The following is a 26,977-nucleotide window of genomic DNA, read 5'->3' as shown; positions in this document are numbered from 1 at the left end:
TTTCAAGAGATGAGTCTTGAATCCAGTCAAATTGTCACAAGAATTAAAATTGTAAGTCACCATCCATCGTTCAGAGATTCACCAGCAATTTACAGTTCATAATATCTTGTGATTATGAAGAAAAACATTGCAGACATCAAATGCTTGATTGTGCTGTGGTAAACTAGGTTGAAAAGATTGATGGAATCTGATTGTAGGAGGCAAAACAAATTCAAAATACTGATACATTCCACAACTTCCAATAACAGCCCAGTATATTTTTCGACCATAGCTTCTGTGATTTCAGGCTACTTTGCTGACATCTAATCTTCAATAATTTCTGAGAGTTAAACATTGGGAAGGCCAAGGTTATCATCTTCCCCTGACACAGATTCAATACTCTTCAATAAGAGGCCGCCTCTAATATAACAGGGTAATGGGATACAAAATCTGGATCTCCATTATACTGCGCATGATCGTAAACATATCAAATATATAGTACATCCACACTGAAGGTTGTGGTTATTTTTGTTGTTACTTGGTTTCCAATAAAAAAAGAAAAATATTGATGACACACCTCAAATATCATCCCGAAAACATAAGTAATTTTTAAAAATTTATGGGGGGGGGGGGGGGGGGGGGGGGGGGGAGTGCTTGGAGATATGGGTCACTTTCTCAGGCCTGCATGCATGGAAGCCAAATGAGACATGAATTGGCCTCACCAGCTGTCAAATGCAGCAAAGCAAATGAAAATGATAAGTATCGATAATGTAAGAGTGACAGGAGACATCATGTGTGACTTTAATCAAAGCCATTCCCATGCTGCGGCAGTGGCAAAAGTCTGAATACCAAGAATTAAAGTTTTTTACAGAAGGCATTTGAATCAGTCTGTTAAGGCTATTTAATAAGAGTTCAAGGCTATGGGAGTAGTATATTAGCATTGTTAGATAGGCTAACTAATCAAACACAGTTGGCATAGGGGTATTTTCAAGACTGCAACATGCAATGAGTGGAGTGTTGCAGGGTTAGGTGCTGGCGCAACAATGATTTACAATATATAATCGACTTGCATGAGGAAAGTGAATACACTATAGCCAAGTTTATGGATGACACAAAAATAGGTAGAAGGCAAGCAGTGATGATGATACACACAGTCTGCAAAGGGATACAGATGAATTAAGTGAGGGTGCAAATATGTGGTTAATGGAGTATGGGGGAAAATGTGAGGTTATGCATTTTGGCAGAAACAGAGGAGCTAAATATTTTTTAAATGTAAAAAGGCTTCTAGTGGAAAAAAACTCCCAGCCACTCCAGCCTCTGCCTGTAACTCAACATCTCCAGTTCCAGCAACATCCCAGTAAATCTTTTCCGAACCCTGTCCAATTTAATAATGTCTTTCCTACAGCAGGGCAACCAGAACTGTACACAGTACTCTCACAAAAAGTTGGCACACCAGTTCAGTGGGTCATAAGGAAGGCAAATAGCATGTTGCTCTTTATTTCAAAGGAAATAGAGTATAAAGATAGGGAGCTCTTGCTAAAACTAAACAAAACATTTACCCGACCACAGCTCAGAAACTATGAAAAGTTTTGGCTCCTTAATCAGTGGAAATATACAGAATATGGACACAGACCAGAGAAGATTCATTCTGTTACCTCAACTAGGGAATGATTTTGAGGAGAGGTTGAAAAGGGTAAGATAGATGACATTACTGAAATGCACAAGATTCTTAACTGCCTTGACAGTGCAAGATTCTTAACTGTATTGACAGAGAACATGCTAGGGGATTGTTCCCCTTTGGGAAGAGTCTAGAACCAGAGGTCTTAATCTCAGAGCAGTGGCTACCCAGTCAGGATCATGGGGCAAAGGCAGGAAAACGGAGTGGGCAGTGATCAGATCAGCCTTTATCTCGCAGAATGGAGAAGCAGCCCACTTCTACTCTTCAGTCTGATGAACTGCAACAAAGGTGTGCTTCAACTTGAGAGGAGACAAAGCCTCTTCGTAATTCGGGAAGCAAGATCAGAGGCTGCTCTACAACAGGAACTGCAGAAGCAGTGAAAACTCCCTGCACTGATGGACTGGGGGGTGGGGTGGGGTGTGAAACAGAAGGGACTACAGCAGTTAAAAGAAAACTAGCAGAGGGGTCAGTGTTTGAACACAGAGACTTCTCCCACCAGGGAGCGGGGGGAGGGGGAAGGTTTACACTGAGCAATTTAAGGGGCAGTGATAACTGAGAAATGTCGGCGGTAGGTGCTCACCGACACAGAGAGCTCGGACAGGCCAGCGAAGTGATGTGAAGAGAAAAAGGAGGTGTTGCAGGGGAGATATCGCTTGGACGGGGTACGGCGTCAACCCCGAAGAGCAATGAGCCAGCAGCCTCTGGCCGCCGGTGAGCACAGGGCTAAGTGACACCGGGGGCAGAGGCTGGAAGTTACCTGGGCATCGGGGAGCGGCTCGGGGGATTTTGCAGAGGAGACGGAGACACTGAGATAACACAGTGTGGAGCTGGATGAACACAGCATCAGAGGAGCAGGAAGGCTGACGTTTCGGGCCTAGACCCTTCTTCAGAAAAACAGGAGATCACTGACAGGGTAAAAGGCATCAAATCCGCCCGCGCCTGCGGACTAACCCTCCGAGAAAGGCCCGAGACAAAACGCTTACCCACTCGGTGATCGGACATCATGACCGTCCCACCACCCGACAGCCTTTTTGCAGCTTGTCCGACCTCCCCCGTCCCGGGTCGTCCCTGTGCGGAATCCGCGGCCTCCTCGAACCGATCAGGCCGAGGCAGCGACCGCCTACCGCTGGAAACTGCCAGAGGCTCCACGGCCTGATCCTGGCTCCGCCTCCTGTCAATCACACTGTCCTATTGGCCCGAACCAACAGCCCTCCTCCAATCACAGACGGAGAGGACTTCCGGCCGGCCACGCCCATCAGCTGGCTGTGACATCACCGCTGAGGGATGAAGGCAGTCGGTCTCCATGATAACCAGGTTGCAGGTGAGGGAGAGTCAGTCTCCATGGTAACTAGGTGGGGAGAGTCAGTCACCATGGTGATGGGTTGGAGGAGGCAGGTGGAGCTAGTTTAGTTTGATATTATGGTAAGCATGGACTGTTTGGATCGAAGAGTCTCTTTTCGGACTCTATATGGGTCAGTCAGTCTCCATAGTAAGCAGGTGGAGGATGTAGGGAGTATTTCTCCATAGTTGAAATAACTCCACAGAGGCAGATATCCATCACTAAGTCACCCTTTATTTACACACAAACAATCCTTGACTTTAGTACTGCTTCATTCAGAGTCAGATACCAGACTGTCATTAACCCTGACACATTGGTGAGGCTACTTATAGAATACTTCATATAATTCTAGTCACCCTTCAATAGGAAGGTGTTGTTAAATGAGAGGATGCAGACAAGATTTACAAGGGTGTTGCTGAGACTGGAGGATTTTAGTTGTAGGGAGAGGCTGAATAGGCTGGGACCTTTTTCCCTGAAGCATTATTGTCTGAGGGATAACCTTACAGAGTTTATAAAATCATAAGGAGCATGGATACCGTGAATAACTAAGGGCTTTTTCTTCGGGTGGGGGAGTCCAAAAGTAGAGGGCATAGGTGTAAGGTGAGTTGAGAAAGATTTTAAAAACCCTTGAGGTAACTTTTTCATGCAGAGGGTCGTGCATGTCTGGAAGCAGCTGCCAGAGGAAGTGGTGCAGGTGGATAAAATTTGGGTCCATGAAATGGAAAGGGTTCAGAGTAATATGGGCCAAATGAAACTAGGAGGATTGGATGTCTGGTCGGCACAGATGGCTGAACACAGGGTCTGTTTCCATGCTGTATGATGCCATGACTCCATGTTAGTCAGACCCACTTGTTTGGACCAGCTTAACAGCCCCAATAGGGGAACTCATATTCTAGGAGGTCCAGCTGGCTGACTCTCATTCCAATCATGACAATACTGGCTGGGTGGAGGATTTGGAAGAATCGCTTCCTATGGTGACCTGGTGGGGAATAAGAGAAATTCAGACCCAATGGTGACGTGTGGAGGATGTGGTTGTCTATGTCGGGAACCACAGGTGAAGGAAGAGATACTAAGCAAATAGTTCACATCCATATTTCCTGTGGAGAAAGATATGGAGGCTAGGGAACTTGGGAAATAAATATTTATGTCTTGGAAACAGTCCACATTACAAAAGGGTTGGCGCTAGACGTCTTAAAAAAACATAAAGGTGGATAAATTTCCAGGACCTGATCAGGTGTATCCCAGAGCATTGTGGGAAGCCAGGAAAGAAATTGCAGGGCTCCTAACAGAGACATTTATGTCATCTACAGCCACGGGTGAGGTGCCAGAGGACTGGAGGGTGGCTAATGTTGTGCCTTTAGATTTTAGATTGTGTTGTCACATGTACTCAAATACAAGAGTACAATGACAAGTGTAAAATGTCGTCGCACATAGCGCCATCTTAGGTATTAAGGTATATAGGTACAAAACAGACTTAGGTACAAAGTAGTGAGAGAAATGAGAGTTAAAAAGTTAAGCATTACTTCATAGAATGGCAGAAAATAAAGAAATAGTAAATTGTTTAAATTTAAGTCTTTCGTAGTTTATCTGTGAAAATACAGGACTAAGCTAAACGTTCAACAGTCTTTGAGTTCTCCATTTATCTCGCTCTCTGGGGCGACCTCATCTGTCTGTTCCCAATGCCGCTGCCGCAGATGTCATTGCTGATGCTGAAACTGCTGCCTCTCCAATCTCCCCCACTGCCTCGGGAACATGCCTGGGCAGGATCCATTCACATGCTAAGCTAAGACACTGCCATGAGCCCGCCGAGAGACGAGCTGACATACCGCCAAGAGTCCAGGCTGAGAGTTGCTGAGAGACTAGGCTGGGACCCACCATGAGTGCCTAGGGACCAAACAGAGAGTCACCATTAGCTGCTGTGAGACCAGGGCAGTACCCACCATGAGCTGCCAACGGACCAGGCTGAGAGCCACCATAAACTGCTGAGAGACCAGGCTGAGACCTGTTGAGAGACCAGGCCAAGACCTGCCATGGGGAAGATGAACATCAAGAGGGGGAAAACACCAAAAAGAGGGAGAAAAAGAGAAACCAAGGGGAAAAAAGGGAAAGAAACAAGAAATAAACAGAAGGAGCGGAAGGGCTCTGGTTGGAATATCCTACACCGCTCCAACCAGACTGAAATTTTAAGAAAGGCCGCAAGGAGAGGCCTAGGAACTACAGACTGCTGAGCCTGACATCAGTGGTGTGTAAATTGTTGCATCAAATGCTGACTGACAGGATTTATATACATTTGGAGAGGCAAGGACTGATGGGAGATAGTCAACATGGCTTTGTGCATGGGAAATTGTGTCTCACAAAGCTGTTTAAGATTTTTTGAGGATGCAGTAAAGAAGATAGATGAGGGCAGAGTGGTAGAAATTGGATTTTAGTCAAGCCCTTGACAAAATTCTGCATGGTGGACTGATTGGTAAAGTCAGACCACATGGGATTCAGGGAGATTGAGTTGGATACAAAATTAGGTTGATGGTAGGAAAATGGTGGTGCAGGGTTGTTTTTTGGACTGGAGGCCTGTGGCCATATGGATCAGTGCTGGGTCCACTGTTGCCTGTCATTTATGTGAACTGTTTGGATCTGAATTTAGGAAGCATGGCTAGTAATGTTGCGGATGCCACCAAAATTGGTGGTATAATGGACAGTGAAGAAGGTTATCTAAGTTTACAAAGGGATCTTGGTCAATTGGGACAGTGGCTGAGAGGCAGCAGATGGAGTTTATTTTGGACAAATGCAAGATATTGCTTTTTGGTAAGAAGAACAAAGAGAGGACAAAAAGAGTTAAAACGTAGGGCTCCAGGTAGTGTTGTCAAACAGAGAGACTTAGGAGTTCTGGTACATAGTTCTTTGAAAGGTGCATCACAGGCAGACAGGGTGGTAAAGAAGGCACTCAGCACATTTGCCTTTATTGCTCAGACCACTAAGTATAGGAGTTGGGATGTCATGTTGCAGTTGTATAGGACATTGATAAGGAGCTTCTGTGTATAGTCTGGCCACCCTGCAGTGGGAAGGTTATAACTAAATTGGAGGCAGTGCAGAAGAGATCTACAAGAATGTTGCCAGGATTGGAGGGTTTGAGTTACAAGGAGAGGCGGGATAGGCCAGGGCGTTTTTCCACTGAATCTTAGGAGGTCGAGGTGTGACCTTGTAGAGGTTTATAAAATCATGACGGGCACAGATAAGGTGAATAGCAAAGGTATTTTCCTAGTGTAGGGAAGTCCTAAACTAGAGGGCATATTTTTAAGGTGAGAGGAGAAAGATGTAAAATGGACCTGACGAGCAACTTTTTCACGCAGAGAGTGCTTAAATGTGGAAAGAATCGTAAGAGGAAGTGGTAGATGCAGGGGCAGTTACAAAATTTAAAAGACATTTGGACAGTTACGTGATTAGGAATGATTTAGAGGGATGTGGGCTAAATGTAGGCAAATGGGATTGGTTTAGTTTGGAAAACTTGTTCAGCATAGGCTAGTTGGACTAAAGGGTCCGTTTCCATGCTGGATCACTCTATGACACTATGAATCAATCCCAGTGATGACTGTATTTAGGAGCCACAGATGTGTTCAAGACAGTGCAGGACAAACACAAAGACGGGTTGAACAAGGCATAGATGGATGATAGATGTCACTGGACAGTTGCAGATGAACTAGAATGGATATACAAGAATGATGTAAGACAAGTGTGACATTACATGACAGCAGATCTCCTGGCAGGAGCAGCTACCATCTGCAGCAGCATTGGTGGGGTAAAAATAAACGGTGCCAGTAGATGAAAAAATATCCCAATGTTTCAACATACAACCCCTGGTCTTAATTGATTTGCCACTTAAAAATCTAAATATATAAAATTCTCAACAGTATCTGCTCAGATCTTATTCATTGATTAGAGTTTTAAATTTGAGCATTTTGTTCATCAGAGCTAACCTAGAGCAGCATGTATTGGGTAAGTGTGAATTACTACAAGTCACCATATGTGTTTCTGTGTCAACTAGAGTTCAGTGTTTGTGCTCTTACCTTTTAGCCACGGCGGTGTTGCACTGTTGGAGGTGCCCTATTCTGATTGACACATTCATTCGCATCCCACCTGCCCTCTCTGGCAGATGTAAAAGGTCCTATAATATTCTTTTGGAGATGTGAAGGAGTATTCTTCCTTGCACCCTGGTTCAATATTTGATTTATGGTACAATTGCTAAAGTTACTAAGTTACAAATGTGATAGAGTCCATCAGATAAAATACAGACAATGTTTAAAATTAGGGAGAGAAAAGACACTTTTATAGAGAAAAGTATAGATAGGGATGGATAAAAGATATTTATAGAGAAAAAGAAAGTTCAGCCCATTAACTTGGCAGACCTGTTACTTGCTTAAAGATTGACTGTTTCAAGTAGGAACGTGAAAAACTTGAAGTCAGACTCCAACTGGTCCAATAACTTCTATCATTGAATATCTGGAGATTATTTGTACAATAAAGTTGGAAAGAAGCCGGACTTAGACAGGAAAATTTCTTGTTCCCTTTTAATTCTGGGGTAATAGCACTTGTAAATTGCTCAGACATCTTTTTGGCAAAACTGTGGTTGATTTCTGATACAAATCTTTTTCTTGAGTTGAGAACTCTTTGCTCTGAGGATATTGCCTCAGACCTTCTTGGAGAGATGTGGTTTAAAAATTTAGTTTCACAGCCTTATGCAGTTAAATCTTAAGATTTCTGCTATATTAACTTTTTCCAAATCTTCGTCCCTCAAAGCAAAGTTATTAATAGTGACATTCTTCTTTCCTATCTTTTGTTTGTTGTCTCAAAAGCCTTGAATTCTCAACCCTATAAAAAAGGGCCTGTTGTATACTTCAGGGCAAATAGAATTCTGAATAGTTCCTCTTACAGTTGTGATAACAGTTGTACTGAACATTACAACATTCAGTGAAACAGAAAGATGAAGAATATTGCAGAAGTGAGACGCTCCAGGCAGATAAGTACTGTTCGGTGTTTTTGGAGTCTTTGTGGTATTTCCACCTTTGGTGAAGTGATCAGTTCAAAGGCCTTAAGTTTAGCTATTAGGGACATTTCATTGAGGGTAGCATAAGAAATTCAGCTCAGCACTTCAGCAGCCTTGAATGACTCCCCTTTCGTTTAGGAACATGTTTTACAGTGTTTTGGTAATTGGTAGGAAGTATCAGAAAGTAAGCTATAAACAGCAACTGGCAATGACGCAGATTGACTAGAAGCTCAGCTGACATTCTTTAATCTGCACAAGATGATGGACAATCAGCAAGCAATTTCTTTCAAACAGACGAGGTGTCTTCATATGTTGAATCTCTGGTGATGACTGAAGATTCCAATGCTTGAGATCCAGATTCGTCCACAATGCCACACGTGAATCTATCAAGGATTGTTGTGGTTTAATGTTTTCAGCTGTCGGTGTCCATTGCCAAGCCATGCTAGCCACCGGTCATTGGAGGTGATGAGTAGGCCTTGTCACCATTTTCCTGCATCGTCAGCTTGTGACTCCCAGGTGTGATAACCAACATTGAGCACATGTCATGGTTGTAAATATCTTTGAGGTGGAGCTTTGGGTGACTTACTAGTCTTTTGGCTGCACATACCTCACCATACAGAAATCCTTTTGATACATTAACATCTTCTGTCATACGTCATGCCCAAGCCACTTCTGTTTGCTGAGCACTAACAACCGTGTGATTTGAGAGGACTGAAACATTTGTGAATTTGTCTTGTCAGGATACACCATAATGTGCTACAAATGGCAAAGACAGAAACTGCTGAGTTTCTTTCATTGATAGCTGTAAGTCATTCATGTTTCACAGCCATACAAAAAGTGATGAAAACATATTACTCACCAAATATATTCTTCAGAAGCCTGACTTACAAAGAAGAAAATATGAATTTAATTTTTCATACGAAATAATCTCAAAACACTTCTACAGTGCAGTAAAATAAATGGTGGAGGCAGCAGATTAGGTAGTCTTTGTGCTCCTGAACCACCCCACTCTCTTTTTTGCAAAAAGGCCACTTTTAAAAAATTATTTCTCATTATTATCTCTTAATTTCACCTTTTGCATCAAATTCATCTCCTTTCTGCGACTGAGGTGCAGCAGTATTGGTAGAACGGCTCTGAACCCTCAGCAATGTTGGTGGGTCCTTGGCAGTTTCAACAGGCACCAGTTCCTGGCTGTTTTGACAGAGCCTGCTCCTTGACAGTTTAAACAGGCCCCCGGTCGTTGTCAGTTTGGGTAGGCCCCAGTCCTCAGTGGTTTCGATGGGTCCTTGATCCTCAGTGGTTTCAACAGGCCCTGGTCCTAGGCAGTTTCGATAGGCCCCCCCGCTTCTTGGCAGTTTTGACAAGCTCCTGGTCCTCGGAAATTGTAGCAGCTGATCTCAGCTTTTCTGAAGAAGGGTTTAGGCCCGAAACGTCAGCCTTCCTGCTCCTCTGATGCTGCTTGGCCTGCTGTGTTCATCCAGCTCTACACCTTGTATATCTCAGCTGATCTCAGCAGTTGGACAGGCCTCAGTCTTTGGCAGTAACTGGTTTGTGAACCCAAGAGCCATAGATTGAATGAAAAATGATACTTAATTAAATTATATGTAAAAACAGCGAACAAAGTTATGTAATTAAATGGAGCTTTTTTGTGGCAAGTAATAGTCATTTTATGGTATTTTCACAATACAACTAACGGTAAATTTCTATCTATCTAATTGTTATAAAATGGGTAAACAGAGCGGCTATTCTGCACCAACATGAAGGAATGTCAGCTTAATCCTTTTCTTGTTTAAATTGGTTGACAGAGGAATATTGGCCACAATAGCCTGCCCTTCTTTGAATCAGACAATGGAATCTTTGAGCTGAATCTAAATAGTGAAGAGTTGCGGCGGAAAGGATTAAAATTAAATGAAAAAGAAACAAGACCTAGAAATGTTAGACACCTATCCATCACAAATGACCATGTTATCTTTTGTATTGACTTCATTTGGACACTGAGGATATTATTATTCTGATTTGCATTGGTGTGGAGCACCACCTGGTCAGCATACACAAACTACAAAGCTGTTTTTCATTTAAAAATCTGACCAGGAAGAAAGAGGCTGCACACATCGTTATCTGCACATTTGCAGTCTGCCAATTTAGATTCAAATTTGAATTAAGTATACTTATAGGTTTTGAGCTAGTCATACAGTTTAATCAGAGTAATTGGAAGTCAATTAGTTTAAATTAATTTAATTTATTTATTCTCATACAAAGAGCCCTCAATGCTATTTTACTTAAATTGTTTCATTCAAATTAATAGATAATTTATTTTCCCAAAGCAAGCAACTTTATGTTAACAGGGTAGTGCAGATTTCCTACTTGATAAGCAGGTCTTGAACACATGCTTGCACAGAAGACAGTGTGCAGAATGCTTAATTTTAATGCTTGCTGAAAATGTAAAGGGAAGAACAGGCTATTTGAGCTTCCGGAAAGTCGTTTTCAAGTTCAGGCATCAGCCCATTCACAGGTCAGTTGCCACCTAGCCACTTCTTCACAATGACAGGCAAAGAGTCAATAACTAAAGAACTGTTGCAGTCCACATCAGTGTGTAGCAAGACCCAGACAACATTCTCCTCTTTAAATACTTTTAATGATCTAGCCTCCACAATTCTCAGAAGTACAGAATTCCAGACTTTCACTATTCTCTCGGAGAAGAAATTCCTTCACATCAGTTTTAAACGAGTATCCCCTTGTTCTGTAATGGTGCCCCTGATTTGAGAGTCGCCCATTAATGCAAACATCTCAACATCCAGTGCATTCACTATAAGGTGGTTATTAGTGGTAATGTGACTGGATCGGTGATTAATCAATTTGAATTCAATTAATTGAAAGCTGGTCTTCGCAATGGTGCTCTGAAACAATCATGTTAGTTTCAACTGAGTGTGTGCCTTTGTTGTCTACATATGTTTAGATGTTTAATTCGTGCACATTTAATTTAGTTTGTAGTATGTTGTTGGCTTTAAAGTGAAATCAGGAGTTTAAATTCAGTAAATTGTGTTTTTTGAGTAGATTTATTTTCAAGGGTTCCATTGGTGGAGTAGCCTAATTTAGAACTAGATTACACTGGATCCTCATTAACTAATTCAGAAAGCGCCTTTTTCTTGGGTGCATATTTGAGTAGATACATAAGTATTTAAGTATATTTAAAGTGTATATTTCAGGGGATCCTCAGATGAACAGACATGATGCTTCATTGATAAGCTCAAGGCCTCAGAAACCTGGGAATCACTCGCCCAAGACTTTCCAAAGTGGAGGAGGAACACCCGGGAAGGCATTTAAGTCCCTTGAAACTTGTTGTTGGGAAGAAAATGGAAGCCAAGCGAAAACAGCATGACGAGCATGCTGCCACACCAATGCCCCACACGTCCCATCCCGCAACCACTTTCTACCCACGTATAACAGCCAGTGGAAGCTGCATTGGTCTGTACAGCCACGTATGGACTTGGCCTGAGAGTGAAAGAGAGTCATCCTCGTCTGCAAGGGACCACCAATGATAATGATACATAATTTAGTACTTGAGAGTGTGGCTTACAATAGAACTTTGGAGCAGAGCATCTCAAGGAGTTAAGCAGAGGAAGGAGAGAGGTATTGGATTGTTTTTGCCGAAACAAAGTAGCTGATGTTGGCATTTGTAGTCTTTTAAGTTTAAATAAGGTCTTCAGTTGTGTTCAGCTCTCAAGCACTTTTTTTTGTCTTGTTCTTACAAATTGCTTAGAACACAGAACATAGAACAGTACAGCACAGTACAGGTCCTTTGGCCCATGATATTATGCCAACCTATTATCCTACTCTTAAGATCAAACTAACCTGCATATCTTTTATTTTACTCTGATGCATGTGCCTATCCAAGAGTCACTTAAATGCCCCTAATATAACTGATTCTATGATCATAGCTGGCAGCGCATACCAAGCACCCACCAGTCTCTGTACAAAGAACCTACCTCTGACATCTCCCCTATTTCTTCCTCCAATCACCTAAAAGTTATGCTCTCTCATGATAGCCATTTCCATCTTGGAAAAAGGTCTGTGGCTAACCACTCTATCTGTGCCTCTCATCATCTTGTACAGTCTATCAAGCCACCCATCATCCTTCTTTGCTCCAATGATAAAAGCTCTAGCTCCCTCAATCTTTCCTCATAAAATCTGCCCTCCAGTCCAGGCAGCATCCCAGTAAGTCACCTCTGCACCCTCTCTAAAGCTTCCACATCCTTCCTATAACTTGTTAAGAATAAAGTTGATACCTGAGCATAAAAAAAATAAAGTGTGAAGAGTACAGATTCTTAATGCATAAAGAGCTGGATACCAGAGTGATTAATTAACAACAAACAAAGTATGATAGAGACAACAAGTCAGATGTGGTGTTAGAGCTTCTGGACATCAATGTGATCCACAATTCTCATTTCTATAGTTTGTTTGCACCTTGAGCAACTTTAGATCCAAGTTGATGAGTTGGAGACTGGGCAGTAGAAATTTCTCCAATCGTGGAGGGAGAATGTTACATGGATAGTTTGCTCCTGGATATGGTCATACCCCCTAAATGAGGCAATTTAGATATGATTGCTGGTCAAGGACAGGATATTGCTATTGCACGTGATACAGGTGTACTCAAGGAACTCTCAAGGTACCTGAGCCCCTGCAAATATCCAATAGCTGCTGTGCTTTTGCAAACTGTGTGGATGTGAGTGGGAACTGCAAGGAAGTTGAGCCAACTGGTAATGACACTGTGGTGCTGGGAGCTATTCTAGTGAGGGAGGAAATAGAATTGTAGTGGTGTTCGGGAGCGGCATAATTAAGGGGATAGATTCTGTTCCATTAGCAGTAAGCATGATTCCCAAAGGTAGTGTTGTCAGCCTGGCACCAAGGCTAAGGACATTTCCTTGGGCTTGGGAGGAACTTGAAATGGGAGGGCATGAGAAGGATTCGGCTGTCAGTCTGCACTGGTACCAGTGATATTGATTGGATTAGAAAGGAGGTATTGCTGAAAGACTGAACAGTAAGGAGCTAAATTATAAAACAGAAATTTTAAGGTAATAATCTCAGGTTTACTATCCTTGACACCTGCAAGCTCACATAAGGTGAATGAACTCAAGGAGTTAAATGCATGTCTGAAAGATTTGTTTGGATGGAATGGGTTTCATTTCATGGGGCACTGATATCAGTACCGTTAGTCCGAGCTTCATTTTAATCAAGCTGGGATCAGTGTCCTAGTAAATGAAATAACCAAGGCTGTAGAGAGGATTCTAAACTGAACGAGGGGGAGTGGGAGGAGACTTTGGGAAAAGGGAAGCATTGGTTTACAAAGCAAATGGATATAACAGCATTGCAGAGCAGATATTTAGATAGATATGCAGGATGGAAGAGGAAGATCAGAGTTTATAAGCGTATTAAACATCAGGTCAAAGGGGAAATATGCAGTAAAAATGTAACATTACAGGCTCTTAAGTGTTCAGCGTATTTGGAACAAAATTAATGGATTAACAGTGGAAATAGAGTTTAATTGTATGATCTTATAGCCATTATTTACATTTGGTTACAGGAATATCATAGTCAGAACTAAACATTCAGGAGTCTGTGAATTTTTAGAAGGACAGGCAGGAAAGAAAAGGCTTAGTTAATGGACCACATGAAAAGCAAGAAATGATTTTGGAATTGTATAATCTAGAGTAGAGTCAGCATGGTTTTATGAACAAGAATTCATGCCTGACAAATCTATTGATATTATTTGAGGAAGTAGCAAGCAGAATAGGTAAAGAGAAACCAGCAGATGTAGATTTGGAGTTTCTTAAGAACCTCTGATGTTGGGGCTGACATGTCAGTCTAGATAGATGATTAGCTAGAACCCAGAACAGTACAGCACAGGAACAAGCCCTTCAGCCCACGATGGTGTGTTGAACATGATGCCAAATTAAACTAATCTCTCTGCCTGCCCTTGGTCCATATCTCTCCATTCCTTGCATATTCATGTGCTTATCCAAAAGTCCCTTAAATGCCCCATTGTATCTGCCTCTGCCTCTACCACTACCTCTAGCAGAGTGTTCCATACTCCCACCGCTCTCTGTGTAAAAAACTTGCCCCCTACATCTCCTTTGAACATCCCCCCCTCACCTTAAATGCATACCTCTCATCTTAAAAATTTCGACTCTGGAAAAAATATTCTGACCATCAACCCTATCTATGCATCTCATAATTTTATAGACTTTTGTCAAGTCTCCCCTCAGCCTCCTCTGCTCCAGAGAAATCAACTCAAGTTTTTCTCACCTCTCCTTATAGCTCATACCTTCTAATCCCGGCAGGATCCTGGTAAACCTCCTCTGAACACTGTGTAAAGCACTTGCATCCTTCCTGTAACGTGGCAACCAGAACTGAATGCAATACTCCAAATGTGGTCTAACTAAAGTCTCATAAAGCTGCAACATGACATCATGACTCTTGTGTTTGATTCCATGACCAATAAAGGCAACATGCCATATGCCTTCTTTACCACCCTATTTACTTGTGTGGCCACTTTCAGGGACTATGGACTTGAACCCCAAGATCCCTCTACACATCAATGCTGTTCAGGGTCCTGCCATTAACTGTATACTATGGTGCAATGAAAACAATCTAACTCTCAATATTGGCAAAACTAAAGAACTGATCATCAACTTCAGAAAGAAAGGAGGCAAACACGCCCCCATCTACATCAACAGAACTGAGGTTGAGAGAGTGGACAGCATCAAGTTCCTTGGAGTGACAATAACCAATGTCCTGGACTTCCCACGTAAATGCTACAGTCAAGAAGGCACAACCATGCCTCTTCTTCCTCAGGCAGCTCAGGAAATTTGGCACGTCCATATAGTCCCTCACCAACTTCTACAGATGCGCCACTGAAAGCATACTATCTGGGTGCATAACAGCCTGGTATAGCGACTGCTCTGCCCAGAAGCGTAAGAAACTGCAGAAGGTGGTATGCACAGCCCAGATCATCACAGAAGCCAACCTTTCGCACATGGACTCTATTTACACAGCTCACTGCCATGCAAAGGCAGCCAACATCATCAAAGACCCCACACACCCTGGTAATGACTTCTTACAACCTCTTCCATCAGGTAGAAAATACAGAAGCCTGAGCACACACGCAGGCAGGATCAGGAACAGCTTCTTTCTGGCCATTATCAGACTGTTGAATGGACTGTATCCTCACATAAGATAGCCTGCAATGGAGCTTGTATGCCTCTCTGTCTTTTAGATCTGTACATCCTTTGCTTGCTGCGATTCGCCTGTACTGCCCGTAAACAAAAGCTTTTCACTTTATTCAGGACACGTGATAATAAAATCAATGGTAATAGTATAGTTTTCCTTAACATTTGATCTCCCAAAGTGCAGTACCTCACACTTACATTGATTGAACTCCATCTGCCATTTCTCTGCCCATATCTCCAACTGATCTATATCCCACTGTATCCTTTGACAACCCTTTATACTATCTACAACTCCACCAATCTTCTTGACATCCACAAACCTACTAACCCATCATTCTATATTTTCATCCTGGTAATTTATATATATCAAAAACAGCAAAGGTCCTAGTATGGATCCCTGTGGAAAACCACTAGTCATGGACCTTCATCCTGAAAAACACCTTCCACCGCTACCCTCTGCCTTCTACGGTCAAGCCAATTCTGAATCCATGTGGCCAAGTCATGGTGGATCCCGTACATCTTAAACTTCTGGCTGAGCCTACCATGAAGGACCTTGTTGAAAGCCTTAGTAAAATCCATGTTGACAACATCCACTGCTGTACCCTCATCAATCAACTTTGTCGCCTCGTTGAAAAATTTGGTCAAATTAGTAAGACATGAACTACCCTGCACAGAGCCATGCTGACTGTCCCTAATTAGACCATGCTTTTCCAAACGCGCATAGATCTTACCCCTAAGAATTCTCTCCAATCGTTTCCCAATCACCAGTATGAGAATCATTGGTTAATCAACAGAACACAATAGGCAACTGGATTGTTGGCCTTTATTTCAAAGAGTACGAAAATTAGGGAAGTCCGGCTAACAGTATACAAGGCACTGGTCAGACCTCAGCTAGTATACCATGAACAGTTTTGGTCCCTTTGTCAAAGAAAAAAATCCTAGCTTTGGAGACAATCCAGAGATGTTTCACTCGGTTGATCCTGGGCTAGATGGATTTTCTTGTGAAGAAAGATTGAGTCAGTTGGGCTTGTACTCATTGAAATTAAGTGAAATGAGAGGAGACCTTATTGAAATATAAAATTCTTAGAGGGTTTAACAGGATAAATGTGGAGAGTTAGAGGCATTTCGGATCAGAGGGCATAATCTCAGAGAAAGAGATCAACCATTTACAATTGACAAGGAGCAATTTCCTCTCTTGGAGGCAATGAATTTGTGAATTCTTAACTGTAGAGACTGAATTATTAAGTTATTCAAGACTCAATTGCAAATATCCTTTAGGGAAGGAGGCTGCTGTTCTCCTCTGGCCCAGCCTACACGTGACTTCAGACCCACAGCAAAGTCTTGTCTCTTAACTGCCCTCTGAAATGGCCCACCATAACGTTCAGTTGGATCAAGTCCCATTAAGGGAAAAAGGAATGGAACTGGATGAGCCAAGTGGCATTAGAAAAGGCACTGGGCACAACAATGGTAAGCACAGCCCTGTTGATCCTGCACCATGTTCCTTATTTACATGGGGGTTGGGGGCAAATGCAATAATTGAAAGAGTCTTTTACATAGAATCATGCCGATCACACAAAATCCTAGACAATACCATCAACCTCCCTGGGTATGTCTTATTCCACCAACAGGATAGACCAGCAGAGTGCCAACACAGTGCCATACAATTGGAAGGGAGCTGCTCTATGAGTCCTCAACATTGACTGTGGATGCTATGAAATTTCACGGCATCAGGTGTAACATGGACAAGGAAATCTCATGCTGAAGACCACATACTGCCCTCTCCCCTCCCAATCAGGACCGGTCCATGTTGAACAGCACTTAGTGGAAGTGCTGAGGGTGGCAAGAGTGCAGAATACACTCTGGTGGGGTACTTGAATATCCACCACTAAGAGTGGCTCAGCAACACCACTATTGATGAGCTGGTCTAGTTCTAAAGGATATAGCTATTAATCTAGGTCTGTAACAGGTAGTGAGGGATCCAACAAGATGGATTAACATACTTGCCCTCATCCTCACCAATCTGCGCGCCACAGTTGCTCCTGTACACGAATTGACTAGTGCATGATGCTTGTGGAGATGAAGTGTTGTCTTTACATTTAGAATACCTTCCATCATGTCATGTGTCACTAGCATCATGCTAAGTGGAATAGACTCCGAACAAATGCAGCAACTCAAAACTTCATGAAGCACTGTGGGCTATCGGCTACATGGAAATTATACACCGACACAATCTGCAACCTCATGGTCCAGCATATTCCCATCTCTACCATTGCCATCAAGCTAGGAGATCAATGAAGATTACAGAAAGGTTTGTCAAGAGCAGCACCAGACATACCTAAAAAGATGTCAACCTGGTGAAGCTACAGAATGGGACTTTAGGTGTGCCAAGCAGCAAAAGCAGCAAATGACAGACAGAGATAGCAAATCCTCAACCAACAGTTCAGTTCTAAATTCTATAATCTGAATCTAGTCATGAATGGGAGTGCACAATTAAACAACTCATTGGAGGAGGACGGTCCACAAACATCCATGCCCATCCTCAATTATGGGGAGCCAAGCACATCAGTGCAAAAGAGAAGGCTCAAGAATTTGCATCAGTCTTCAGGCAGAGTGCCGAGTGGATGATCCATGTCAATCTCCTTCAGCAATTCCCAATATTGCAAATGCCCAATCTTCAGCCAGTTCTATTCACTCTACATGATGCTAAGAAACAATCAGAGGCATTGAATATGACAAAGGCCGTGGCGTCTGACAATACTCTGGCAATATTCCTGAAGAATTGTGTTCCAGAACTTGCAGCACCTCCAGCTTAGCTGTTCCAGTTTAGCTATAATGCTGATACAATCTATCCAATAATGCAGAAAATTGCCCAGGTATGCCCTGTACACAAAATGCAGGACAAGTACAACCTGGCCAATTAGTGCACAATCAGTCTATGCATGATCATCAGTAAAGTGATGTAAAGTGCATGAACAGTGCTATCAAGCGGCACTAACCTGCTCACTGACACTTGATTTGGGTTTTGCCAAGGCCACTCAGTACTTGACCTCAATATAATCTTGGTCTAAGCATAGACAAAGAAACTGAATTGCAGAGGGTGAGGTGGGATTGACAGTCCTTGATATCAAGGCTGCATTTGACTGAATATGGCATCAAGGAGCTGTAGCATAGCTAGAGTCAATAGGAATTAAGAAAAACTCTCCGTTGCTTGGAGTCACATCTAGCACATAGGATGATGGCTCTGATGGTTGAAGATAGTCACCTCAGCTCAAGGACATCTTTATCAGCTTCATTAATTACCTTCCCTCTGTCATAAAGTCAGATATTTACTGATGATTGCACAATCTCGGTACCATCTGCAACTCCTCATACTGATGTAGTCCACATCCAAATGCAGGAAGACCTGTATAATATTCAGGCTGGGGCTTACTAGTGAAAAGTAACATTTGGACACACAAAATGCCAGGCAGTACCCCTCTCCTACATGAGAGAAACTAGTCATCACCTCTTGACATACAATGGAATCACCATCAATGAATTTCCCTCTATCAACACCCCTGGAGTTAACATTGACCAGAAACCACCCTCGACTAGTTATATAATTCCTGTGGCTGCAAGAACAGGGTAGAGGCTAGAAAGCCTGCACTGAGTAACTCACCTCTTGATACCTGACAAGGCACAAATCAGGAATGTGATGGAATTTTCCCCACTCTGCCTGGATGGGTGCAGCTTCATCAATACTGAAGACATTTGACACCATCCAGGACAAAGACTGCTTCCTCCACCACTCCATATCCCTACCATTCTGAGTTTACTTGCCAACTGTCTCATACAGTATGAAATGTAGTTCTCCTTTATGCTGATATTCTTGTGAATTGTTCTGATGAGTACAAGACAAAAACACTTGTCAAAGTATGCCTTTTTCAGTAATTGTCTAGTTCTGTACTTTTTTAAAAAAACATTTATTATTTAGTGAGACGTGGTAATGCTGGTAAGGCCAGCATTTGTTACCCTTATCTAATTGCCCTTGGGCTGAACGGCTTGCTGGTGTCATTTCACAGGACAGTGAAGACTTAACCAAGATAACAAAATGTGAGGCTGGATGAACACAGCAGGCCAAGCAGCATCTCAGGAGCACAAAAGCTGACGTTTCGGGCCTAGACCCTTCATCAGAGAGGGGGATGGGGTGAGGGTTCTGGAATAAATAGGGAGAGAGGGGGAGGCGGACCGAAGATGGAGAGAAAAGAAGATTTGTGGAGAGAGTATAGGTGGGGAGGTAGGGAGGGGATAGGTCAGTCCAGGGAAGACGGACAGGTCAAGGAGGTGGGATGAGGTTAGTAGGTAGATGGGGGTGCGGCTTGGGGTGGGAGGAAGGGATGGGTGAGAGGAAGAACAGGTTAGAGAGGCAGAGACAGGTTGGACTGGTTTTGGGATGCAGTGGGTGGAGGGCAAGAGCTGGGCTGGTTGTGTGGTGCAGTGGGGGGAGGGGACGAACTGGGCTGGTTTAGGGATGCGGTGGGGGAAGGGGAGATTTTGAAACTGGTGAAGTCCACATTGATACCATTAGGCTGCAGGGTTCCCAGGCGGAATATGAGTTGTTGAGGAACAGCAACTCATATTCCGCCTGGGAACCCTGCAGCCTAATGGTATCAATGTGGACTTCACCAGTTTCAAAATCTCCCCTTCCCCCACCGCATCCCTAAACCAGCCCAGTTCGTCCCCTCCCCCCACTGCACCACACAACCAGTCCAGCTCTTGCCCTCCACCCACTGCATCCCAAAACCAGTCCAACCTGTCTCTGCCTCTCTAACCTGTTCTTCCTCTCACCCATCCCTTCCTCCCACCCCAAGCCACACCCCCATCTACCTACTAACCTCATCCCACCTCCTTGACCTGTCCGTCTTCCCTGGACTGACCTATCCCCTCCCTACCTCCCCACCTACACTCTCTCCACCTATCTTCTTTACTCTCCATCTTCGGTCCGCCTCCCCCTCTCTCCCTATTTATTCCAGAACCCTCTCCCCACCCCCCTCTCTGATGAAGGGTCTAGGCCCGAAACGTCAGTTTTTGTGCTCCTGAGATGCTGCTTGGCCTGCTGTGTTCATCCAGCCTCACATTTTATTATCTTGGATTCTCCAGCATCTGCAGTTCCCATTATCTCTAAGACTTAACCATGCTGTTGTCGAGCAGTCACACCTACGCCAGGCCAGGCAGGGATAGCAGATTTCCTTAATAAAAACCGGAAGTATTGCCAATGCTGTAAATCGGGAACAAATGCAAAGTTGCTGGAAAAGCTGAGCAGGTCTGGCAGCATCTGTGAAGGAAAAAACAGATTTAACATCTTGCGTGTGGTGACCCTTAGAACTGTTCTGAGGAAGGCTCACCGGACCCGAAACGTTAACTCCTTTTCTTCCTTCACAGATGCTGCCAGACCTGCTCAGTTTTTCCAGCAACTTGTTTTTTATAGCAGATTTCCTTGTCCGAAAGACATAAGTGGGCCAGATGGGATTTTGTGCCAGACAATGCTTGGTTTGGGGTTACCATTTCTGGGGAATTTCTCATTTTCGTCGAAGAAGGAAAAAAATATTTTCATCAAAATACGAGGAACGCCGTCAATCAAAGAGGAAAAAAAGACCAAAGGCTAAATGCGATAACGTTACAAGCAATCAATCCTCTCAAATGTGACCTCTGACTAACACCAGCCTATCTTAATTGGAATCAAATCCACTGTAAATTCTGTCGGACATGCATGCACACGCACTTAACCTGTTCCATTTTAATCCGCACTTGCTACCTTTGCAAATTGTTTCCTCGGTAATACTTGAGCCACCCTTCGTTTGCCCATTATTCCCACTCGCCTGGTCCGACATTGTTGAGGCCGGTGTCCCTGCAATAATATGTATTTGTCCAGAAGCTCAATGGTAACCCAAAAACCTTTAAGAAGAAGGAAATAAATCCTTGCATTAGAGGAGCGTAAGACAGATGAAAGCAAAAGGCTGTTCGCACGCACAGTTAATATTTTGCTTTCATTCCCCAAAATTTGATAGAAGCAAGGAAACGGACTCAATCAGTGAGATGATATACGAGTTCCACTCCTGGAGAAAACAGCTGGACACTTGTGGCAAAGATCTGCGCAAGTCGAAGCCCGTTTCCACAGACGTGAAAATTACAATGCAGACCTTTCGTGAGTCAAAGTGAGTACATTTGTCACTATTGCGAGCACTTCGGCTGCTTTTGAAGCGAAACCCACGGGGGAGAAGAAACTGACCGACTCAATGCCACGGTCTGCCAGCTAACCTGCCGGAGTGCGATTTATCAGCAGGAGTGAGATCGAAATTCAACAGTAATTAGTGCCCAATCAATCCTTTCGTTTTCTCCTGTTAACTTGCGATTTCCAACCTCCCTCCCATAACCTCACACCGAAGGGAGGTCCCCGTGGGCTTAAATTACCCGTTCATTCTGCGCGCCGACTGGTACATCTTGGCTCTGAAATTTCCTCTGGATCCGGAGCCTTGTCTATAAAACCCCTTCGCGGCCGCAGGAGAAGAGAATCGAGGTGGCGGTGGGTGGGTGGGAGTTGGCACGAAAATGATTGGTCCTTAGAGCTGCTGGCATTCTGCCCTGGGTGAGAGGAAGGGACGGAAGGAGCTGCCCAGCGCTGCAACATCACGGCTGGTGAGAGGGAACTGCAACACCATATTGATGGATATTGGGCACTCACAGTCGAGCTGAGGAGGAAAGGGTCGCCAGCGCTCACCAACACACATACACACACACACACACACACACACACACACACACACATCGAGTTGGAGGAATAAAGTTGTCTCAAGAAGCGATGAAAAACCTGTCCCTGGTCCTGAATGAGGCTGCGTTCCACAGCGGGTGGTACATCTCCCCGAACGCCACAGCTGACTCAGAGTCCCCGGGCATCCCGGAGCGGGACGACCAGTTGGCCCAAGCGGAGATTGCAGTGCTGGCTATCATCTTCGTAGCGGCCACGGTGGGTAACAGCGTGCTGGTCCGGCTCCTATGGAGCAGGAGAAGGAGAATGAGCCGCATGTACGTCTTCCTCATGCACCTCAGCATTGCCGACCTGGTGGTCGCCGTCTTCCAGGTCCTCCCGCAGCTCATCTGGGAGAGCACCGAGGTCTTCCTGGGGCCAGATGTGCTGTGCAGGGCGGTAGCTTACCTGCAGCTGGTCGGTATGTTCGCCTCGACCTACGTGACGGTGGCGATGACGGTGGACCGCTTCCAGGCCGTTTGCTACCCCATGGTGACCTTCCAGAAGAGAAAGGCGTTTTGCAACCCGGCCATTGGAGCTAGCTGGCTCCTCTCCCTGGCCCTGAGCGTCCCCCAACTCTTCATCTTCTCCAGGACCGAGGTGGCCCCTGGGGTGCTGCAATGCTGGGCAGAGTTCATCCAGCCCTGGGGTCTCAAGGCTTATGTGACCTGGATCTTCATGGCCATCTTCTTCATCCCCACTGTCGTCCTCACCATATGCCAGGTCAAGATCTGCAAGGTGATTCGACTGAACATTTACACCAAGACTCACCAGCGACCCGAGCTGACAGAGAGCCAGGGAGTGCACTCCGGAGCCAGCAACGTTAACTGCATCTCCAAGGCGATGAACAAGACGGTGAAAATGTCTGTGGTCATCGTGCTCGCCTATGTGCTGTGTTGGGCTCCCTACTTCACAGTGCAGCTTAGCACCGCCTGGTATCCCAGTGACCTCAATGAGGGTGAGTCCCTGCCATTTATTTTCTCAAGCAGCCCACCTCCCTTCCAGGAAAATATCGCTCAGCGCGCACTTTGGTTCCACTTTCCCCAGTGCCTCCCTTCAAACCTTTCCCAAACTCCCCACCACTTAACCTCAGTCCAATACGACTCGCTCAATAAACCGACGCCAGCAATGGGGCGAGCACGCGTTGGTGGGAATTTCATCTGTGTATGACTTTTCCACGCGAAGCCCTCGGGTAAGTGGGCACACCCCCGTGCTGGGCAATCCCTCGGTCTGTATGGTTATCGGATGGGTTGTAGGGGACAAGGGCTTGCATTGACACATAACGCCTCTCGTCATTGCCAGTCGCCCAGGGGTCAGAGCATGACTTTTAAAGTGCAGTGATGCCAGGAGCGAGCAGGGAATTGGCGCACAGCAAGATCCCAGCACTGCCATAATTTAGAGCTGATTGTCGTTGCCCTCGGTCGAGGGTTAAGTATTGGAAGGAGACTTGATATTCCATTAGTGCCAAAAGGACCTTCACCCCCACCGCCATCCCCCATATACCCGTGACTGAGGCAGTAAAGTTTGGCACTTACCGAACAGACGGTTCTTCCGATAAAAACCAACAGAACTGCCAATGGTGTAAATCAGGAGCAAAAACAGAAGTTGCTGGGAAAGCTCGGCAGGTCTGGCAGCATCTGTGAAGAAAAAAGCGGAGTTAATGTTTCGGTGATCCTTCCTCAGTTCCGAGGAAACGTTAACTCTGATTTTTCCTCGCGTGCTGCTAGACCTGCCGAGTCCTCAGTATGGTTAATTCAAGATGCATCTCAATTGAAAATTTTGCACTTGAAGTACAATTGTCTGAAAGCACACTGCGCTATCCAGACTAGGGAAACTGATTGAAAGAGGACCCAAAGAAAGAGATTGCTCCTTTCAAAGGCTTTGTTTGCATAAAAGAGAATTATTTACTCCCACGGTAGCCAGTGATCATATAAAACTACCTTAGTCTGAACATTGCATTTCTTTGTTGCCAACTTGTGGAAAACAGCATTAAGATAAACACACTGTCGTAGCATTATTATTTGTCAGTGTAGAAGAAAAATGCTCATTTTTGTGTTACCAAAAAAAATTAGCTGCAGCTACAGTACTTTAGTGGCCCGAAACTGGTACTTCAGGAAGTTAGGCAGTCAGAGTTAAATTGGTATCTGTTGATTACTGCCACCCATTTCCAGATCAGCAACAATAAAACTCAACAGAGCTGTGGGGAACTCCAGCTCTGAAGAGTTACTTTGTCACGTTAGCGAGGATAGAAATGAAACATTTTGTTTCCAAACATCAATAAGTTGGAAAAATTAAATTTCCAAAATGTGATTTGCATTTGACGAATGAAAAAATTGCATTCGGAAGAGAGGCAAAGACTGCAAAGCTGTGCATACCTATCATCTAATACCCATTAAGGAAGGAAACTGCCATCCTTACCTGGATCTGGCTTACATGTGACACTGAACCCATGGCAGTGAGGTTGACTCTTAACTCCTGTCTAGACAATTAGGGATGGGCAATAAATGCTGGCCTAGCCAGGAGCACCTTCATCCTCTGAATGAATGAAAGGAAAGTTGTTGTGCTCAAGTTTCAGACATGATTCTGATTCAGACACTCATACATCTGTCTGTGCAATCTAAAACTAAGCTAATGTCACCAGAGTAGCATCAGAGCTTCACCCTGAGATGTTCGTTTGTGACAGCTACCTTCATTTAATTTCTCTTCTTTGTTCACAGGTGCTGTTTTCACCATCCTCATGCTGCTGGGGAACTTAAACAGTTGTACAAATCCCTGGATATACATGTATTTCTGTGGAAAAATCCCATGTTGTACCAAACACCAATCACGCTGCCCAGTTGGAAAAGAGTCAGCCATCACAACTTGCGTCAATCTGGTTGACAATGACCCTGCAGATGCCTTTACCGCAGTCTAGTAAGGCAGAAGCTCAGATCCCAATCACTAAAACAATCAGAAATAAGAAACAATGAAGAAAAGTTAAGAAAATCCTGTTTAATTCCCAACTAAGATGTGTTCTTTCTTTAATTGACTGAGAACCCGATTTGAACTTGGTGCAATTGAATGGGTTTCTGGGTGGGTTAATATCTGACCCAGAAGAACATGTTTTCAATTTCTAGCATGTTCTTTTTTTTTCAATTAATAAAGTTCAAATTCGGCCATCAATTTTAACACCAACAATTTGCATTTAAAACTGGTACATTCATCATGTTTTCTTTGACAGGTTTAATATTCTTTCCAGCATAACCCAATGATTACACATAATAGAATTCAACAAAATTTTATTCTATTAGAAGTATGAATCACCCTAGATGAGAGGAGATGAGATAGCTCTTATGTTGCATTAGGGCCAACAGACACATCCTTGATTTGCTCTCAGCAGAGATATACTTGCTGTGACAAAAATGTTCTTGTCCTCTGATTTCTACATAATGTTGGTCACGGTTCTCAATATACAGAATTAGGGAATGGAAAGTGCTTGCAGGCTCATCCAGTTTTATCACTCTAAACACGAGTTTAAGAACATTCAATGAGAATGCCGCTGGAAAGGTAAGACTTTTAGGTTTGTCAAAACTTACATCCAAATAATTCAATGCTTTTCAGATAGTTAAGAAGTTGAGTGAAACTAAGTGACATTTATGTGTGACTATTTTAATTTTCCTGTACTAAATATGAAATTAAAATGTTGACAGAGAAGTTGGCCTTCGTAAAGCCAGACATGATACTCATGCATGATCTTTCGTATCATCTGACCACTACATGGCAAGAACCAAATGTTAGTCATTTGATATCACAGTCCTCATATATTGTTGAAAAAAATACATTTTGTCTAAGCCTTTCATCATCAAATCATCTGGCCAATTCAAAGAATTAGCAACATAAACAGAAAACACAATTTATTCTGAAAGTAATGAGACTATTGATTGAATGACTAGTGGATTCTGATTGGCAGGGGTGTTGCCATAGAGAACACACAAGATACTGACGACTGACAGTTAACTTCCAAGTTGCAAAGATAAAATGTATCTCTTCCAGAAAAAAAACAGAAATGTTAATTCTTCTGTAAACCATGTTTCACCCTTATAGAGGTGAGGGTCATAGATCCAAAGAATGGAGCACTTCACATCACACACTCACAGTCACAGATAGAACAGTGTATAAACTCTGAATTGTCCAAGTATTGTGCATTCAAGGTAAAGTTTCTATTGTCCATAGGGTTGTTCTCTCATTATAGAGAGATAGCTGGTGGTGGATTAACTTGAGGGTCACCACTCCTCAGACAATGGGAAAAATTAAGAAGCAGAGTTCTCCATTGTAACTTCAGGCAGTATGGGAAATGAACCCATGCTGTTGGCATCACTTTGCATCACACACCAGCTGTCCAAGGTAACCGACTAGTCGTGTAGTACTGTCACTCCCCCCAAGTTCTGATATACATTCTATATATAAAATGGGCCGAAACTGACAGCCAAATTAAAAGTGAGGCTAATGGTGCTCAACCATAAAATTGCATGAATCTCATAACAAATAATACAAAGAACAGGTGGGTTGTTAATCAGCCAGAAATTGCTGTCTGAGCATGGCTGTTTTTTTGTTATCTTTGGGAAAATAGCATCTCGCTGATTGATTCTGAATTCTATTGCATTCAGAATGGCTGAATTGTGTGTCTTGCATGGTTGAATGAGAATGTTTTAGAGTTGGGAGTTTCGAGGGGTAAAAGGTAATTAAACTTAATTTCAGGCTTAGTACTTTAATCTAGTAACTAAAAACTGTTTTGTTGGGTGCAGTTTTAGCCACGTTTCTGAAACAGGAATCAGCTGAGCCACTCTTGGGTGAAGCTAGATATGTGAACTGTATTGGTGCAGTTCAGAAGCATTGTTTTAGGAGCCTATAAAGGGGAGCCAATCTCAATGTTTCTTGGCTAAATAAGTTTGGA

At 43.6% G+C, this 26,977-nt stretch overlaps 2 protein-coding genes across 2 annotated transcripts in view; one reads left to right on the top strand and one right to left on the bottom strand.

Moving 5' to 3' along the window:
- The window catches only part of pnpla8 (patatin-like phospholipase domain containing 8), a 57,710-nt gene extending 54,879 nt beyond the window's left edge, over positions 1-2,831 (bottom strand). The window contains exon 1 of the mRNA XM_048549034.1: positions 2,641-2,831. The gene's annotated coding sequence lies outside the window, so the exon portion shown is untranslated. The remainder of the gene's footprint in view (positions 1-2,640) is intronic.
- Positions 2,832-22,098: 19,267 nt separating this feature from the next.
- LOC125460922 (arg8-vasotocin receptor-like) lies at positions 22,099-24,971 on the top strand. Its single transcript, XM_048549134.1, has 2 exons — positions 22,099-23,002; positions 24,762-24,971. The coding sequence occupies exons 1-2, from the start codon at positions 22,099-22,101 to the stop codon at positions 24,956-24,958; spliced, it is 1,101 nt and encodes a 366-aa protein (XP_048405091.1). The 3' UTR covers positions 24,959-24,971.
- Positions 24,972-26,977: the final 2,006 nt, after the last annotated feature.

Source organism: Stegostoma tigrinum, chromosome 18 (genome assembly GCF_030684315.1).
Source record: "Stegostoma tigrinum isolate sSteTig4 chromosome 18, sSteTig4.hap1, whole genome shotgun sequence".
Taxonomy (NCBI): domain Eukaryota; kingdom Metazoa; phylum Chordata; class Chondrichthyes; order Orectolobiformes; family Stegostomatidae; genus Stegostoma; species Stegostoma tigrinum.
Note: the sequence above shows the minus strand (reverse complement) of the source record. Positions and strands in the feature narration are given on the sequence as shown.